The sequence below is a fragment of the Gallus gallus genome, chromosome 4, assembly GCF_016699485.2.
Source record: "Gallus gallus isolate bGalGal1 chromosome 4, bGalGal1.mat.broiler.GRCg7b, whole genome shotgun sequence".
NCBI lineage: Eukaryota > Metazoa > Chordata > Aves > Galliformes > Phasianidae > Gallus > Gallus gallus.
Window position 1 is genome coordinate 15,659,267 of NC_052535.1, and position 19,747 is coordinate 15,679,013.

The 19,747-nt window shown below is 34.9% G+C and overlaps 1 protein-coding gene across 2 annotated transcripts in view; it reads left to right on the forward strand.

The window, feature by feature from the left end:
• THOC2 (THO complex 2) overlaps positions 1 to 19,747 on the forward strand; it is a 52,850-nt gene that overhangs the window by 19,092 nt on the left and 14,011 nt on the right. For both annotated transcript variants that reach the window (XM_040700165.2, XM_420332.8), the window contains 16 exons: positions 2,503 to 2,675; positions 2,846 to 3,041; positions 5,612 to 5,653; positions 7,569 to 7,699; positions 7,790 to 7,891; positions 10,144 to 10,228; positions 11,050 to 11,143; positions 11,584 to 11,664; positions 11,898 to 11,994; positions 13,774 to 13,891; positions 14,673 to 14,852; positions 15,462 to 15,626; positions 16,277 to 16,552; positions 17,346 to 17,487; positions 18,148 to 18,305; positions 19,550 to 19,678. In XM_040700165.2, coding sequence (XP_040556099.1) covers positions 2,503 to 2,675; positions 2,846 to 3,041; positions 5,612 to 5,653; positions 7,569 to 7,699; positions 7,790 to 7,891; positions 10,144 to 10,228; positions 11,050 to 11,143; positions 11,584 to 11,664; positions 11,898 to 11,994; positions 13,774 to 13,891; positions 14,673 to 14,852; positions 15,462 to 15,626; positions 16,277 to 16,552; positions 17,346 to 17,487; positions 18,148 to 18,305; positions 19,550 to 19,678 — 2,169 coding nt within the window. The remainder of the gene's footprint in view (positions 1 to 2,502; positions 2,676 to 2,845; positions 3,042 to 5,611; positions 5,654 to 7,568; positions 7,700 to 7,789; positions 7,892 to 10,143; positions 10,229 to 11,049; positions 11,144 to 11,583; positions 11,665 to 11,897; positions 11,995 to 13,773; positions 13,892 to 14,672; positions 14,853 to 15,461; positions 15,627 to 16,276; positions 16,553 to 17,345; positions 17,488 to 18,147; positions 18,306 to 19,549; positions 19,679 to 19,747) is intronic.

A 19,747-nucleotide genomic window follows, 5' to 3' on the forward strand; every position in this document is an offset into this window, starting at 1 on the left:
TCTTCGTTTTCTTTATCCTTCTCATTCATAATATCTAGCTGTTTTGTCTACTTATTCCTATTTGTACAGAATCAAGATAGGGTAGAACATCTCTGACCTTCCTTTCTCTTTTTCTAGACTAACTTGAAAAACCTAATTTCATTCTCATCTCTTAAGCAGCTAATGTAGTCACTGCTCTCTGGCTCCAAACTGCAGTTGTAATCTGTTACTTAAACTGATTCCTTTCACTGGCTTTAAGTTTTTTACCTCTGTGCCCCACAGCCTTTTATTATACCACATCATTTTGGTCTATCTCTTGTATAGTTAGATGAGCTGCCTGGTATCCTCTGAAGCACGTCACAATGTTGTGATAGAAGGATAAACTCTTGGGCATAAGGATCATATGTATTTAAAGTAATATCAGATGAAGAGTGTTTTTTATGGCTAAGATTTAAATTTAAGAACTAGGTAATGTTAAGTTCTACCAGAAACTGCAGTACTTTTCTGAAGGGTTATATTGACAAGTAGCACAATCTGAGCTTGTGTGGCAGGGAAAATGAAGAGCTGTGCTTAAACAACTTCCGTGATTCCTTGCATGCTGCTGTGCTGTGCATACTGTTTCTTGAGAGGCTTATTTCTATATTTTCCCATGCTATGAGCTTTGCGATTCATAGCAGTTTATAGAGGAACTACATGTGAAAGCTGTCAGCATTTTCAATTTGAGTGCTTTTTATCGTGCAGTTTGAGAACTTTTGATAAGGTACCATGAAATATATATGTGGGTAAGGGGGGAAAAATACACGTGACAAGTCCTAACTTATTCTCATTTAAAGCTGTCAAGTGCTATTTTTTGTGAGTAAAATGCATTACTGTATCATAATTGACTCTTAATAAGAATGGTTTAGTGTTGGCAAATGCATTATCTTATCTTGCCTCTTGAGATGCATTTAATGCCCAACAAAATAATACTGAAAGCAGATGAATAGGGAGTTTAAAAAAAAAAAAAAAAAAAGAAATTGAGTTCCTAACTCAGCAGTATGACTAGACTTCACAGCAAGTCCAAACTGACTCTCTTCTGTATCCTGTGCTTTTGCTGTTGGAGGGCATATTTCAGAAGAGCATGCTTAGTTGAGGACATAGTCAGCAGTATGTACATGTGAGCAGTGACTGCTTTGGAAATAGCACGCAACAGTGCAGTCTGATCATTGGTATCTAACAAGTATGTTTATAATGATTGAATGGATACAACTTGTAGTTGTTTTTAAGCAATGTGATTTTCAAGAAATCCTTCATGCTGCAAGTAGATTTCAAGCTTTCTACTTACAATGCTGAAGAGAAGTTTCCAAAAATTTCAGTAAAGAATCAACTTACCCTTCTGTTAGTGTATTATAGGGTGACTGAAAAAGACAATTGTTGGCATCAGAGGAGCTGATATTTCAGAGGTTGATCTTGTTCTGATGTGCACATAAATATTTTGAATAAAGAAAACCTGAAATTTAATTACTGTGATTTCACCATGGATATTGAGAGGAGCTTATGCATGTTTTCACTCTGAAAATTTCCTCTTATTGCATACTAGGCTGTTTGCTAATTCCATGCCCGTCACAAAAGAGAATTGCTAGTGTTATAATGTAGTTTTAGAATGAACAAGAAGTCTATGCAAACCATAGAACTGCAGAAGCATTTAGCTTGCAGTTTTCTTTGTTGTCAGTTTTTCATGTCTATTTACACAATTTTAAAGAGAACTATTTTTGGGGGGGGCCTTAGTATGCTTAAGTGATTTGACTTAAACATTGGAATCTTCTGTCCCTCTGCATAACGTTAGCTTAGGTTTAGAGTGATGGCAAACTTACCATACTGAGCTACATTCTTTCACTTCACTTAGTCATTTAATAATAGACTAGCGAGATAAAATATCAATAATGTGCCCTTGCAAGGCTACTTCAAGGCAGTTTAGACTGTATACTCCTATTCCCTCATTATTACAAAGTGGGATGTGTGGGAAGTCTTCTGTAGCCTTACAGCTGGACTTTACTAGACTAAGTGCCAGTGTGAAACTTGGGATACAAGCAAATTCAGAGAGTGATAACTTAGATTTTTAAATCTGATTTTTGTAGGAGAAATTCAATGGGAAAAAAGTTGAGAGAAATTAATGTTTTTTAAATCCAGAACATGTCATGCCAAGAATTCTTAGATGCTTCTTTGTTCTTAAAATGGCGTGTAAGAAAACGAGCTACATTAAACTGAAGTTTTTGAAAAGTACAAGACCAGACACATTTAATTTCATTTGTAACTTTTTTCTTTCATGAAGTTGTTTTTGCATGGACTAATTTTAATGTTGTTCAAGTGTCCTTGTTATGTAAACATCTAGCTTAATTTTGTTTTTCTGTGTTTGTATTTTGTATGTGTGTATATGTATGCTTTCTTCCTGGATTTCTTTTTGTAGGTTACAACTTGCTACTGTTTAAAGAAAAGTATTAGATTTGATGAGGACACTTTCATTAATTGTTTATTGTCTTGCAGCCTCCAGATAATCAGAAGCTTGGTTTATTGGAAGCTTTATTAAAAATTGGTGATTGGCAGCACGCACAAAGTATTATGGATCAGATGCCTCCATTTTATGCTACTTCACATAAGCCTATTGCGATTGCCCTTTGCCAGCTTGTACACGTGACAATTGAACCTTTGTACCGCAGGTAAAGAGGAAAGTAACTGAAATAGTAGTTTCCCCTAGATACTGGAAAAGTACTTAGAACTTGCAAGCATAAATTCACTAATAAGCCTAGCTGTGTTGTCCTGTTCTTAATTTTTTTTCTTAAAATGTTCACTTCTGCTTCATGTGAAATGGTGCGCAACTTATTTTCAGGGTTGGTGTACCAAAAGGGGCTAAAGGGTCACCAATTTCTCCTTTGCCAAACAAGAGAGCACCGAAACAAGCAGACAGCTTTGAAGACTTGAGAAAGGAAGTGTTCAACATGCTGTGCTACCTTGGTCCTCATCTCTCTCATGATCCCATTTTATTCGCAAAAGTGGTGCGCCTTGGAAAAGCATTTATGAAAGAGGTTGGTAACAAAACAAAACAGCTTATTGAACCTGGGAGAAGAGCTCATGTCTCTCATATCAGATGGTGCTAGAGCCTTTTTATGTATATATTAAAATAAGATTAAAAAAAAAATTGGAGAATCTTATTTTAATTCTTGATCAATTTTGTGATCAATGAACATAAACCAACATTTCTTGAATAGCTTAAACAGTGGTTTTGTAACTAGGAATATGTAGTGGTAACTACAGGTATTGATATTTGAAAGATACCTTATACTGCCAACGCAGTTAATGTAGAAATCATAATTTCAAATGAGTAATTTGTTTTACTTCTGTCAGCAGATTATAAGGACTACGTTGTGATTAAGTTTAAATACCAAAGATTTGTGAGAAAGCCCTTGTTTCTTTGTGGATACATGCATTAAAATGGAAATTACTTTGTTGTAGTTTGGTTCATATTTATGAATGTGAACATGTGCTTTTTTTAAATAAGTAATAGAAAAATGTTAGCTTAATGTATTTATGACAAGGATGAGCAACTCTTAGCTATTTGCTTTAGGCTGGAACTACGAAGAAATTCATCAGTGACAGAATGGTTAAGGTAAAATAGGGAAAGTTTTAGTGCACTACTGCCAACAGCATGTTAAACCGTTTAACACTCAATAGACGTACTTATAACTGGAAGAGATTTGTCTGTGAGCTAACCCATACAGTAGTTTAAAGATGGACTACTAACATTGCATTGCAGCTTTCATGCTCAAGCATAGCTTGAAGATTATTTTGCGCTTACTGGTATGTTAGCTTAATAAGCTTTTTAATGGTGAGTGGAATAAAAAGAAAAGGAAGGAATTAAGACTACAGTCTTGAGAGGGTATTATTGTGAGAGAAAGATGGGGAGATGAATCTGTGACTCTTGATAATTGATTTGGAAGTCCTGTTTCTTTAGGCAGAAGTTGAAGTTCATTTTTTCCTTCTCTCCAGTAAGAAAATGGAGTGTATATTTGTATGCACATATGCATATGTTTGTGTGTGTGTGTCTGTATATGTAGTTGTAGGTTTCCTCTATGCTTAAGTTACTACCTCTTTTTCAGTATAAGCATGCAGAATCACTGCACATATAATCAATGCTTTTTATTTATGCATTTGAATTTCAGTTAAACTATAAAGAAAATACCTTGCTATTTCTCCATTGGTTATGCTCATAATAACGAAAGAGCTCTCAAGTATGTTAGTATTTCTTCTGTAGAAGTTCTTCGTGAACTCCATTCGTAGTTACCACTATCATCAAGGAATTTGTGTAGCTAGTGACAGAGTATGTTTTTTGTTTTTCTTAATGACAGTAAATCTTGTCAGTTCTTGATAAAATGTACTTTGATTTGTATGCCAGAAACTTTAAATTTATACTCCAGCATTGCACAATGTACAGTTACTGAATTGCTCACCAGTTGGGGGCTTGGGTGTTTTCTGTTCTGTAATTGACCAGAAGATGTATTTCTAGATAATGCGTTTGTTTGGGTGAAAACAAGTGTAACAAAGCCCAGCAAATTTCCCATGAAACCCGAACTTCTTTTTATTACTTCTTCTGCTCTTGTAAAATTAGAGTTGCTGATCTTGGATTGCAGGAGATCAGTCTTCCTTTTTCAGGTTTTAACAGAGACCAGAATGCCTTGTATCAGCAAAACAATTTCACAAGCCACACACGTGTACTGCTGAGAATGTTAATCCACTCTGTATTGCTTTAAAAGTGTTGGAGATACAGGGGGAAAAAAAAAAGAAAGAAAGAACACAAAGCTCTTTCCAGCAGGATCTCATCTGATTTTTTTTGAATTCTTAGGGTGATTCTAAATATGTGATTTAATGGTATTTCATGTTATCTAATACTGAAATTAACAGGAGAACATTAATTTTAGTGATGAATTTAACAATATAAAATGTTTCAAAGAAGACCAAGTGCAAGTGTGTAATTTGATTAGAGAGGAGTCAAGGTTTTGTTTTTATATGATAACAATCAGAACAGTAATGAATTCTGTATTCATGGGTGGTGAATTAATCTTAGATTCATGAAGTAAAAGTAGTATTATAAGTCTGATGGTATTTTGTAAAATGTCAGCAGGAGCTGTTGTAAAGTACAACAAAAGAACTGTTTTAAAATACAACAATCCATGGTATTTTTTTTAAAAAACTTTACTGGGGGACTGCAAATGCTGGATGCACAAACATAATGAATCCAAGGTATTTATGCATGAAGCTTACTTGTGTCCTCTATACAATTCAGAGATGATGAAGGTAGATATTGGTTGCAGGAGGAAGGGGCCATATCCAAATAAATGGAAGCGTTGCAGCATGCAGAACTGAGAGCATACACTGCAGCAGATGGTGCTAATAAAAGTTGGAGAGGATTTGTGTAGCTTTGTAGATGCCCTTCCACCCACTAGCCCTGCAACTATTTCAATGCTAGCAGATCTGGAAAATTAAGCATTTGCTAGGCATGTGACCTCTGGGTGTATGCTTGTGCTGAGAAAGCTTTGTTCTGACACTGTTAAACATTAGATTAATTATTCTAAAATTAACTTCATTGTCTTTGTTATAGTTTCAGTCTGATGGAAGCAAGCAAGAAGATAAAGAGAAAATGGTGAGTGAGTTTCTTAAAGACTTCCAATCCAAAAATGAACATAAGAATCAACTCTGCTAGAAATATGATATATTTCGTGGCAGCGTTCTAAATGTTCTTGTAATCTCATCCCTCCCACACTCTGATTTTATTATATTTTTTAGATAAGTGAAATGGCAATCTATTTTTTTTCATGGAGGTAAATTTATGTTGTCAATTTTAATCTTATCTTTTGAGGAGAGAGGTTTTTTTTTTTTTTAGAGGAAGGAGTTAAGAGAGTTTGAGACTAATAACTGTGCAGCCTTTTTTTCCTCTGTACCATTTAATTCTTTACCAAAATATACATTATAAACCTGTCCTTTTGGGCAAGTTTGAGCAAGTCGCAGTTTTACATTACTGTGGTGTTGGCGTTTCCCATCTTCCCTCCCCTGGATTCCTCAAATTTAATTTTGTTCTTCCAGCATAGTGCTTTTTACTACTTAGATTCTATCTAGTATCTTAAGTAATTTTCTGGGGAAAAGCATAGAGATCAGGAGAAATTAGATGTAGGGAAGGTACTCTTAATACAAAGGGTAACTTTTCTTCATTGAGCAATTCAAGACTGTCCTCAGTGAAATCTGGGTATTCAGTTGAGATCTAACTTGTTTAATAAAATCTGTTTTGTCGTTTAAATGAACAAGCAAATTTTCTGTATCGAGTTTGTGTAGTTTTCAGCAAGTTTTTTTTACTTCTCTTTCATGTCATGATTTGCTGACTGCTGTAGTTATAGTGGAGAGAAGCAAAGTTTCTGAAATGTTACTAAAAGCACTAATAATTAAACTAGAATAATTGAGTTCAGTTTTATTAGTGTCACTGGAGATTTTGAGTAACTTGACCAATGTCACCCATAGTTACTATGAGCTTACAGCCTGCAGGTCACTGCCCTTCTGTAGATATTGTTCATCTCGCTCATTCTGACATTGGACAATGTTTCTATGGGTTAGAAAGATAGCCATGTGGTTCAGGGAGCCAGTGGTAGACTGAGTCTGTCCATGTCTTGTACGAAGTTGTCCTTCCTGGTAAAGCGACACTGATAATGAACTGCCAAATAGTGTGTAAACTGGTTGGTTTTCCCTGACTGGAAGGGAACTGCTGCTTGGAAGAGAATAGAGTTCATAACTGGAAAGCGGTTGTGACTCTTGGGACTGTTGTTTTTGTGACTGAGTCATTTGTTGCAAAGAAATCTCATTTGGAGACACGAGTAGCTGTCCATACATGGAAGTGTGAATTATGTACTGACAAAGATAATTTTTTTAAGTGTTTGTGTACTATGGTGTAGGATGTGATGTTAATGGTTATGCTCTTGTGAAAATGTTCATTTAGTGCTAAGAAAATGACTCTTAAGGAATTAAGCTGGGAGTAATTATAAGTTTTTTTGATTTCCCCCCCCCCCCGTGGTTATTGTAGTATACCCAGTGGGAAACAGAAATGTTTTTTTTTTTTAAAGTTGATACTGAGAATAAGAAAACTAGTACTCTGTGTCTTGAGAACATGTATAATGCTTTCAGATTTAAATCCATAATTTTGTAAGTAGGAATAATGATAAAGGAATACCTTAATATGTTGAAGGTAGTTGGCAAAATAAATCCATTTTCTGCTGTTGCACTTCATGGAAGTCTGTAGTGTGTCTTTTTATGAATTATTTTAAAATATCAATATAATGCACTGAAAATAGCTTCACTGCTCAATTATGTCATATAAGCAAATATTGACGATGTATATGGTTCATGAGTTAGCTAATAAAAGATTTGATGGGACACTTAAGTTCTTTTGATTTGTTTTTTCTTGTTTAGGAAGTCATAATCGTGTGGCTGACTTGTATTTTGTTATTTTACAAAGATGTGCAATTTATGTTTTTTTTATATCTGGTAGTTACCTTGTTTTGTCTTTATCACAGGAGATACTGTTTAGCTGCGTGTTGAGTATTACCGATCAAGTTCTGCTTCCTTCTCTTTCTTTGATGGACTGCAATGCGTGCATGTCTGAAGAATTATGGGGAATGTTCAAAACATTTCCATACCAGTACCGGTGAGAAGACTAGTTTGTTTCTGTTCTTTGGCAGTGGTCTATCTTAAACTATCAGTATAAAAAGTAATTTTCCTTTGGTCATCTTTCAAGGTACCGTCTTTATGGACAGTGGAAGAACGAAACATACAATAGTCATCCACTCCTAGTGAAAGTTAAAGCTCAAACCATAGACCGAGCCAAGTATATAATGAAGTAAGTTGTCTGATTCCATAAATTATCAGCTGTACTACATTGTATTGCATTTCATCAACTGAAGGAAAAAAAAAAACCCTTAACAAATATATTCCTTTTCTCATGACTCAATTTCATCGATAATCCTTGCTTGTGAAATATTTGATGTACAGTGACTAAAAACTGTCAATAATAATACAGAGTAGTTGGTCTCAAATAAGAGTACTTCATTTGGAAAATGACCCACTAAGTTGTTTAAAAACTTCTCCATGGATTTGCTGCTGTTGATGAATTGCTTTGCTTATGGGAGTGCTACAGATTTTCTCTGAGTATGGATACTCTTTAGTCCTAACATAGTGAGAAGTTTTGTCATTTTCTATAGTTTTCACAGCAGGGACAGGAAGTTGAATTGAGTGGTTTGTTTTCATCTTCAAGCAGACGCAGAACAACTTGAGATTTATCTTAAAATATGGCATCTCTGTGATATTGTCAGGGATTTGGGTTCTCCTAGTTGTGTAGTTTGGGCCAAAAGCAAATGCTATGTTTTATTTATTTATTTTTTTTAATGCAGTTAATTAAAACTTTTCTATATGGGCAAGACGGAAATATCCTAAGAGGTTTTGGAGTGCAGGTGTGGAATCTAGAAAGGATTATGATCCTCTCTTCTGGCTTGGAGCATAGCTGGAGTAGATGATAAAAGTTTGTGTCCCTTCTGCTACAGTAGGTTTCTCTTGTGCAGCTGAGCCACAATGCTGACAGTCTTTAATGATACGAGAAGCCTGTAAATCAGAGGTGTAGTTTTTTGTGATTGTACTGGCCATTTCACTGTGTTATTGGCCAACTTGTTTAAAGGTGTTATCTAATTTAAGTCCTGTTCCACTTCCAGGTAGAGAATTGAGACTGGGAACTGTTGTTATTTGGAATTTTGAAGTACAGTTTAAAAGAGAACAGTGTTCTTTAATTATTCTATAAATCCTTGTTATGTACCAAAGTCCAGATTCATTTCCAGTGATAATCTTCATACTGGAGGTGCTCATGGGAACTGGAAATGGAGTATGGTCTCCTTCCAAGGGTTCTACCAAGACTGTTTGATAATTGGCAAAATTTTTCACAAATACTTTGATACAATTAAGTTGTACTTTCAGGTTATAATGCCTTGGGCTTAAATGTTCAAGAAACATGCTATTGGATTTTAAATACAATATATCACTGAATTAGTCACTGTTAACTAAGTTTCACAGTATGAAGGACAATAAGAAAAGATGTTGTTTACCAGCTCTTGTTGTTTAAGCAGGAGCCCTGGTGACGCAACTTGAAAATAATGGTGCTTTCTTATGTGCTTATAGTTGTAACAGTGGAATGCCTTCTCCTGCTCCCAAATTTTTACTTGTTTAAATAGCCTTCATTTTTGCCTAGATGATGGGGGGTGGTGGTAGTGTGTCTTCTTGAGGTGTTTTTAAATTTGTGTTTAAAAAAAAAAAAAAATGTTTAAAAAACTTTACTTTTGTTTATACTTCTGATTTTGGTATAGGCAATTTAAATGACGAAATTAATCGTTCTAGAACATACTGGAAGAAATACTTGCAGCATGGTTCTATGGAAGATTCTTCTTCCATAGAAATTTTTGACGAATTACTAGTGTTTGTGGTGGTGTTGTATTGTTGTGGTTGCTGAAGCAGAAATTGTGTGTAAACATCTTTGTGTTATGAAATGGAAACAAGTTAAGCTAAGACTGAGGTGCCACCATTCTGCTTTAACATTCTGCTTTTATATTAACATATAGGATTACATGTATCAACCTCAGGTTTAATGTTAAGTTTTTATCTTCATTGGGGGATGCTGGGAAAGTGCAACACAACAAAATTAGTATTGGGGGGCTCTTTTTCCCTCATCTAAGCAGTGCAACAAGTGCAAGTGACTGAGCTGTGGCTAAATTAAATTAGCATGAGTCACCAAAAACATTGCAGGCTATTTTGGTATGTCATATAGGTTCTGTGACAACATCCAAATGCAAAGTGCTCAGAGTTGGAACTCAAATACAGTCCATAGTAATATGGGGTTAATGGGTTGTTGTTTGTTTTTTTTTTACCCTTTATGTCATAAGGATTATAGGCTTCAGATTCCTAGAGGAACAATATTTCAATGCTTAGGTTTCTTAAACGTGTCCTCTAGTGAGGATATAATCTGTGCAGCTAACAAAGTTCTTCATTGGAGCTGACTTATTCTACTATTCTTTTAACTTGACTTCAGTAATAAAACATCCTTTTTTACAGGCGTCTAACTAAGGAAAATGTGAAACCATCTGGAAGGCAGATTGGGAAGCTCAGCCATGCCAATCCTACCATTTTATTTGATTATGTATGTAATTACATGTAATTAAATACTATTATATCCCAACTATAGGTACTTAAGTATGGAAAGGGACCTATGGTATAAGCGAGTGCAGTTCAAACTTGAGCGTTTTTAAAAATTGCATCACAAAATTAAAAGTATGGTAATTTGCTGGTAGTACAGAAACAAAAACCTGAGATGCTAAACGTGACAATAGCTATTGAATAACTTAAAACTTAACTGAAAATTGCATCTGTTTCTGAATATGAGTGTTTGAGTCTGGTGAGATGGGAGTGAGGTGCTAAGATGCCCTGATAGGGTTATGCAGGAATGATCTACCTGTTAGTGTTCAGATGTTACTTGAAGAAATTAATACTTAAGCATATGTGTGTACATGTATGTATAAATCGTGTAGGAGAGGGAGCACTGCAGAACTTAATGCAATTCACTTGTATTCTTTTCTGAACTAGTAGTTGTTGTAGGGAAGTAGCAACAGAGACTTACTGGTAAGGTTTAGAATTCTTGAGAGGTCTTAAGAACAATGAAGTATTTTGGTAATTTTTTTTTTTTTAGTTATTTTAAAGTTGTAATTGTCTAATTTTGAAGAAAATACAAGTGTAGAATTATTTTTAGACCTTAGATGTGTTTCACTGATTTGTCAAAGATACTAAGTAAATCAATCAGGTTACTTGTACTTTGCAACTGGTTTAGGTCCTTCTAAAACTATTTTCAAGAAGTGTTTTGTGTAGGTTTTAAAGACGAATGTAGTTTAACAGTCTAGGTTTGTTACATGAAATATGAGATACACTGTTCTTTTTTCAGCTCAACATGTCTTTTGTTACTTGCAGATTTTATCACAAATACAAAAATATGATAACTTAATAACCCCAGTTGTTGATTCACTGAAATACCTCACTTCACTGAATTATGACGTCTTGGCATGTATCCTTTTATGTAAATAATACATCTGGTACTGATGTAGTTGTAGCTGCATTAAATCTCTTCTGTCAGTAAATACTATTTTGCTGTTGCTGCTATTTGCTGGAAATTTTAGTGAGTTTGCAATATCTTTTTACACTTACTGAATTACAGTGTGCTTTGTTTGTTCTTTCCTACTTTCACACTATGAAAATTATTTTTTAATGTTGTTTTACTGCTTCCACTCTGCTCTTGAAAGCAGAGCAAACCTGTAAATTGTAGATTAAGTAACCATTTTCTTCGTTACTTAAAAACAGAACTCTGTTATTGGATCCTGTGCATTGTGCTTGCTTTACTTGCTTACCATACTGATACATTAAAAATTGTGGAACTGGCAACAGAAGTTCTGTATAGTTCTGTTTTGACAAATAGGGAAAAACATGTTTTCTCTAACTCCACTAAAGATTGTATCATTGAAGCTCTGGCAAACCCCGAGAAGGAGAGAATGAAGCATGACGACACTACTATCTCGAGCTGGCTGCAGAGTTAGTATTTTTATTTTATTACGTTAACATTTAAAATAAAATGCTCAGTCTTCCACTTGGATCTCCTGGTTAATTTCTCAAATGGAGAGCAGACAAGTTTAACAAGTTAGAAAATATTTTTTCTTTATATTACAAAGATATGCATGCTGCCAGCGTTTTATTTGTATTGGATTAATATTTATTTTTTACTTAATGCCTTGAGGTTCAATCACAACTGTTTTTCCTTACTTTAGGTCTGGCTAGCTTTTGTGGTGCTGTTTTCAGAAAATACCCAATTGAACTTGCTGGTCTGCTTCAATACGTAGCCAACCAATTGAAAGCTGGGAAAAGGTAAGACTTGCACAACTGATCTTCATAAACTCCATTTTCATTTTTTTTTTCTGGCTGCTGCTTCTGCTGGTATGTGAGGACTCAACTAGTAGATACTCCAGTAATAATCCTCCACTCATTTTACCAGAAAGCTTCAGAAATTTAAATGAAAGAATAGTATATTTGCTGGGCTTTTTTTTTGTAATTGTTTAGCTGTGGCATATTATTGTTTTAAAGACTTTTTTTATCTGTAATTCATTTTAATACAATTTTCTTACCTAACTATGCAAAAAAAAAAAGCCCTACCAGTCTGTAATATTGTCATAGGAATTACCTTATTTAAAAAAAAAAAAAGAAAATAAGCTATCAATAACTGTAATTAAAAAAAAAAGGATTAAATTGTTCAAAATTCTAGGTTTTTTCTCATGTCTTTCTACAGGGATGTCTTAGTGCTTTTTTTCTACTGTTTTAAATACTGTGTCTTATTTAATGACCTTTGAACTGCTTTTTTGTGTATCAGTGACCATTCACAAGAAATTTTTTAAACAAAGTTTGTGGTTTGAATCTTCCTTATGTTCTTTTGTCCATCCACCATCATCAGTTAGTATTACTGCTTCCTTATTTAATTAACTTTAATGAATTATTTCTTATTGCATAGGTGAGTATTGATTTATATTCTATTATGATCCCCTATATGGTTGCTGAAAGACAGCAGGAGGTAACACAGCATGCTACTTTAGGGAATTTATGTTGAGAACTCCAGGTTTTTTTCCCCTTCCCTGCAATGTAGACGTTCAGTCTCATGTGCTCCCCTGTCCCCAATTTGTTTTGTATTCTGATCGTGGTACAAAGACATTGAGCTACAGAGAAGGGTAAGTAGTATTTCTTGTCTTTCTCATGAATTACATGTTATGACTTAAGTATTTTGAGGAAACAGGTTTTATATTCAAATTAGTATTTGGGATGGTAGAAATAATATTCTTGCCACTGTGACTGGAATATTCCAGTGTTTGGATTGGAGTATATGCTGGTATTGCACAGTTCCTAAACAGAAAATGTACTTATAGCTGGAAAACAAACAAAAATATATAAATAGTATAAAATATTTAAATACAGAACTTTTTGTGACCTACTTAGAAAAAGACGTTGACCCAAATTTCAGATACTAGAAAAAAATGCCTTTTTGAATGTTTGTGATACAACTTGTGTACTTCTGTTGAGGAAAAATCATCACCCTTAGAGAGCTCAGAGCATGAAGTAAAGCTTAGTTGCTGGAGGGCATGATTATTGAAATATGTTGCATATTTCTTTGTTGTAAGTGAAAAATGTCTGCTGTGTTCCCAATCAACTCTCAAGACTAATTTTACTAGTCAATTTCTAAGACAGTACTGTTGTAGAAGTTTAAAAGAGAAAAAATTTTCTGAGATTTCCATGTTTATTGTAGATGTAATGATATAGATATGGTAGGAAGCATGTAAAACAGCAAAAGTGAGCTCTACATTTTTAATAACTTGTTGATACTTAAAGCTAATAGCATTACACTCAGTATTTTTAAAAATGCTGAAATCTGGTTTTAAAGAACTTCAAATACAACTCTTGAATGCTTATGTTGCTTTTAAATAAAGAAAAACAACCTGTAATCCTTGTGTGCAATGGCATCCTGTCATTATTTTCCCCCAAATTAAAATGCTTTTGTTTAACATGTATCACCCTGTTACTGTCTACTGTGTATTGAATGTCATAGCTTGTGTTTCTTAAACAATTTTTCTTGTTTTTACTCCACTTCTGTTTTCTGTGCAGCTTTGATTTGCTTATTTTAAAAGAGGTAGTGCAAAAAATGGCAGGGATAGAAATTACAGAAGAGATGACAATGGAACAGTTGGAAGCCATGACTGGTGGAGAACAACTAAAAGCTGAGGTGTGTTCATGTTATGTTTAATTAATAATAGTTGTTGCTTGTTAATGGTGCTTCTAAATACTCTGATTCATGACCTCTGGCAGTATAACTGAGAGGTGTTGCTACTTTTATCACAGGACTTCCTACTCCATTGAATTTATGAGCCTTGCAGACAGGCAACCAAGACAAAGTATACTTGAGTCTTAGTTGCTGTGCTTCACAGCATCCCATATTTAATGAAAGCAGCCTTCATTACATGATGTTCCATGACAGGTTGCAAATTATAGCAGCCAGTGAGCTTGTACTCTGTGTAGTCCTGCTGTTTCAGAACTCATTGGAGTGTGGTCACTCCCTGTTGAGTGGAGTAACATCATAAGCTGTGTTAATGGTTAAAGCTGTTGCAGCCTTGGCTTCAAAGACTTAGATGAGTCTGGCCTAGGTATCTCCTTAGGTAGATGAATAGCTACACTCTGAACTAAAATCAGAAGTATTTTTATTGAATGGGAAAGACTTAGAGCAGATCACAGATCAAACTTAGATCTAAAGATGTAGAGTCATGATGCTCATGATGAGAAGTCACTTTTCATTTACTGGATAGAAGACCAGTAGTATGCAAGATGAATTTGTTTTTGATTCTAATGTAGTTACTAACAGCATAGGATCCACTGAGATTTTTATAAACATACTAGGAACTATACTGATGTTAATTTGTCAGAATTTCTGCAGTCGGAAGTTTGTATGGTTTACGTTTCTTAATATAGTATTTCCAAATTTAAGCAACTTTTTTTTCTGTACTGCGCAGGGTGGATACTTTGGCCAAATTAGGAATACAAAGAAGTCTTCTCAGAGATTGAAGGATGCATTATTGGACCATGATCTTGCCCTTCCACTCTGCCTGCTTATGGCTCAACAGAGAAATGGTGTGATCTTTCAGGAAGGTGGGGAAAAACATCTGAAGCTGGTGGGAAAACTGTATGATCAAGTAAGTTAAAACACATTCATAAGAATTCGTTGTTTCCTTTGGTAACCTCTAATGTGCTCATATAGGATACTGATACAATATATACTTTTTTTTAAATCTGCAGTGATCTCATTCTTATAATACGTTGTTGTCAGTTGTCAGCATAATATATACTTAATACTTCTGAGTACAAGATAGAAATGTCCTTTGTCATCAGAAATAAGAGCTTAATTTTTTAGGTTGGCTGTCGTGTTTTTCTGATGTTACTTTTTTTAGGTGAACTTTTTTGGTAGAAGAAAGTTTTAAGCCTGAATTCCACTGTTGCCTTAAGCAGTAGGAAGTAGTTTAATTCTGGTAGAACAGAGTGCTCTTTCAGTTCTGCTGGCTTTCATAAGGCTTTTCCTTGGATGCAGTTGAGTCAGCATTGATGAGGGGTAGAAGTTGATGACATGGAAATTTTTTTCTTCCAAGCGGAATTTCTTGCCGTTGTGTTAATGCTTTTATTTTAAAAACAAACAGCCTCCACTAGTCCCCACCCAAACAAACATACCAAGAAGGATCTTTCAAGCCCTCCCAAACTTAATTTCTGAACAAAAAAACCCTGTTCTCTAACTTTTATCTTTCACATAGTGCCATGATACCTTGGTACAGTTTGGTGGGTTTTTGGCATCCAATCTGAGCACAGAGGATTACATTAAGCGAGTGCCTTCAATTGACGTTCTTTGTAATGAGTTTCACACGCCTCATGATGCTGCATTTTTCCTCTCAAGACCCATGTATGCGCACCAAATTTCAGTAAGTAGAACTCGTTTCATTTTTGTTTGTCTCCTGTTGAGATGCCCTTTTACATGTTATAATTGTGTTAGGTTCCTGCAAAGATTGTCTACTGAATAAGAGTTCTAGATGCTTTTTTGAAGAGTTGAGATAGAAACAGGAGCTGTGGTTTGGAAGAGATTCTACTTTATAGAAAAGCTGGCCATGTGCCAGCTTTTGCATAAGTGATAGCAGTTGTAGCTAATGATTTCAACTCCTCTGATAATTCGAGTGATCAAGAGTTCTCCCACTCAGTTTTGCCCAAATGTGTAATTTTTTTGTGGATATTTTAGATTTTTTGCTGCGGAGGAAAATGTTGCAGCTGTGAGGTATATAAGGAAGCGTCAAGATAAATTTGTCCCTGCAACTAAAATAAGTATTGAAAATGATTTTTCAGCATAGTATAATACCTTGCTGTAAGAAGAGGTGAGTTGAAAGATAGCATCAGTGAAGATGATAAGTATCCAGCATGGATGCATACTAAAAGTTCACTGTGGTGTTCTCAGGCACCTTATGTACATAAAATTAATTATGTAAAGATGATTTATGTAGAAAAGTTTATGAGAAGTTGAATTACGTTTGGTTCATGTATGGAGATGACAAATTTTTGTTTTTTATTTCTTTTTCCACAGTCAAAGTATGATGAACTTAAAAAAGCTGAAAAGGGAAATAAACAGCAACACAAAGTTCACAAATACATCACAGCATGTGAACTGGTGATGGCTCCTGTTCATGAAGCTGTGATCTCTCTGCACCCTCCCAAGGTTTGGGATGACATCAGTCCTCAGTTTTATGCCACGTTCTGGTCTCTGACTATGTATGACCTTGCTGTCCCACATAGCAGCTATGACAGAGAAGTCAATAAACTTAAAGTCCAGATGAAAGCCATAGATGACAATCAGGAAATGGTATGTTTATACAGCTTTTTGCTCTGGTTTTGCTTTTTAAAAAGTTTTTTTTTTTTTCATGAAGTGTTACCTTAAGATATAAGTGAGTTTTTGTATGCCCTTCTTTGTGCTAAGGAAGGGAGTTATCGTCACGTACTGATATCACCAGCACTATTACTGGTTGTCTCCCAGCAGAGACAAAACATTTCCTGCAACTGCAAGATATGCATGCAACAGTATAATTTGCATTTTAAATTTGGCTGTCTTTTGTAGAGTAAAGTAGCCTCCACGGTGGTGTGTAGGTATTTATTTTTGTAGAAATCTATGAAAAATGAACTGCTGACTTGCAGTGCATGACAGGATGCCAAAGTACTACTTTGAGTTAGTCATTTAAATGGAGTTTCATCTATTTTATATAATCATGTTTTTGGGTTAAACTAACCAAAGTTAAACCTGTCTTAATAAATTGGTCCATTGAGAGAGGTTTGTGTCAGCTGATCCATCCTTTCTGATTTCTCACAGTTGCATACTTTAGACTTCCTTACCATTCCAACTTCAAAACTACCAGTAGCTTCACTAAATAAAAATTGCTGGAAAAAACCTATCTTTCAGGTGACAGTCTTTTGATATCTGTATCTGTACTTCAGCTCTTCATTTACATCATTAGTTATCCATTGTTAATTAATCAGCTTGTTACTAGAGCTGATTGTTATTTAGTGAAATAGGTCTTCGCATGTTACTTAGCATTACCAAATACTTAATTGCTCTGTAGCAAGTGTAAGTGTATTAAATGAATTGCATTGACATTTTACAGCCTCCAAATAAAAAGAAAAAAGAAAAAGAACGTTGCACTGCTCTTCAGGACAAGCTCCTTGAAGAGGAGAAGAAACAGTTAGAGCACGTTCAGAGAGTTTTACAGAGGCTGAAATTAGAGAAGGATAACTGGCTTCTGGCAAGTAAGTGTGTGCATATAGTCATTGCTGTCCCGGAACTAAAAGTTCAGCTTGCACTAGTATGCTAAATGTTTATTTTTAAAATTTGATTTCTTGATATGTGAAGGTCTGTCAGGAAGAAACTTCTAATTAGCATGTAGCATGTCTTTGCAAATGCTGAATAGTTCCTTTTAGGGAGATGTTTTATTTGCTTCTTGCCATGGCAAGGCCTTTTTAATATTGTGCTGACTTAGAAAATAAGAGCTTGACCGATTTGATGTGAGATGATAGTTACAAGACGGTTTGCACATCAGTTGCTGTGTTGTGGATCATAGAAATGTAAACACCCAATGAGTGATTTGCGTTAACTTTGAGCACAGTGAGAAGGAGTGGTATGCAGAATCTGAATAATTGAAGCAGTTCATGATAATTTTTGAGCTTTTTTTCCATTGTAACAAAAGACTTTTCCCTATAAGAAATAAAGATCTACTATAATATTTCTACCCTTTTGCCTGTTCCTCAAAGATTGAAAAGCTTATTTTCACTTTGAGTAGTGTCAAAGATACGTCAGGAATACAAACTGGAGAATATGGTATGAAATACTGAATTTTTTGGGAGTAGTAGTTTAATTGTTTGCCCATTAACATACTGATCTTTTTTCTCTTGATTTCTTTGCTTTTGAAGAGTCTACCAAAAATGAGACTATCACAAAGTTTTTGCAGTTATGTATATTTCCTCGCTGCATTTTTTCGGCAATAGATGCGGTTTATTGTGCTCACTTTGTAGAACTGGTTCATCAGCAGAAAACACCCAACTTCTCCACTCTTCTCTGCTATGATAGAGTAAGTATTTAGAGCTCTGTATGTATGTATTGTTATAAGCATGCAAAGCTAGTATCCTCTTTCTCTTCCAAAAGAGATCTCAACAAAGTCAATTACGTACGTTTAATTTCAAAATTGTGGCAATGAAAAGGTCTCCTTTGTGCTTCCTTTTCTACAAACAAAGTTTTCTCTCTCCTAGATCTTTTAAGGGTTATTTTCAAGAGGCTTTTTTTTTCCTTCTGAATTATCCTAAGGCAGCTAAACTTCTAGGGGAAAGTCATCAGCAATCATACAAACTACATTCACATTTCACAGCCATGCAGTGATCTGCTTTTCTATGATTTTGTCTAACCCTCCGATTTCAGCTGAGTGTAATGTGCTGCTGTAGTAGCAACCCTCCTTTAAGCTTGCCCTGACAAGCATAGTTCTTGGGACATTCTGACTCTGGTGACAGACATGGGATTAATTTTTATTATCGCTGACATGTGGAAATGTGATGCCATAGGAGGTACTGATAGGTGCAGTAACCTGATTTTCTGGATCAAACAGCTCCAACAGCACTAGCTGACTGTACCATTCTGCAATATCAGAACCTTTTTGGCGCTTTCTGCTGTTAGAAGCCAGTTTATTAAGTTAGTTATTAATGATCATGTGTGTGTGGTTGCAATAGATTGTGCTATAACATTTGAGTAAGCGGGTTTGTGTGGAGCTTCATTATGAAAACTGTGGTAAAGATGTTTTTTTGTAAGAACATTCAACTAAAAGTTGTCAGGTTTCCTTTGAGACTTTCGAAGTAGGAATCTGCTCTGATTTCATTGCTCCAAAAGAGCAATCTTTCTCAAAGATAGTTTGTGTTCTACATGCTTATTTCTGCCTGCTCAAATCAGTTTATCAAGTTAGAGCTGAAACATTTATATTCCAATGGAGATGCACCTTACCTATGGAAGACTGTGTCAGAGGCAGATAAATATGCAGCACCTGGATTCTGGGCTCAGAATGAAGACCTAGCAATTGGATAACAAAGTCCTGAAAACAAACAGAATATATGCTAAGAAGCTTTAGCAGACAAGCCTTTTTTTTTTGTTTATTTGTTTCTATTTGTTTCTCTGTTTACAGAAATATTTGGAAACCAAATAAGATTTAATCTTCTCTAAATTTAAAAACCATATTAGCAGTAGTTTAGATGAGAACAATTTGAAATTATTGATGATCCACCTTTGTAATTCAGTGAAGTCAAAGTAACTTTTTACTGTTACCATTCACAGGTTTTCTCTGATATTATATATACAGTTGCAAGTTGCACTGAAAATGAAGCTAGTAGATATGGCAGGTTTTTATGCTGTATGCTGGAGACTGTGACTAGATGGCACAGTGACAGAGTCATATATGAGAAGGTATGTAAAGTTATTAAAACGTGTTTGTTCATGAAGGAGTTATATAATGACCTCTTGTATAATACAGCC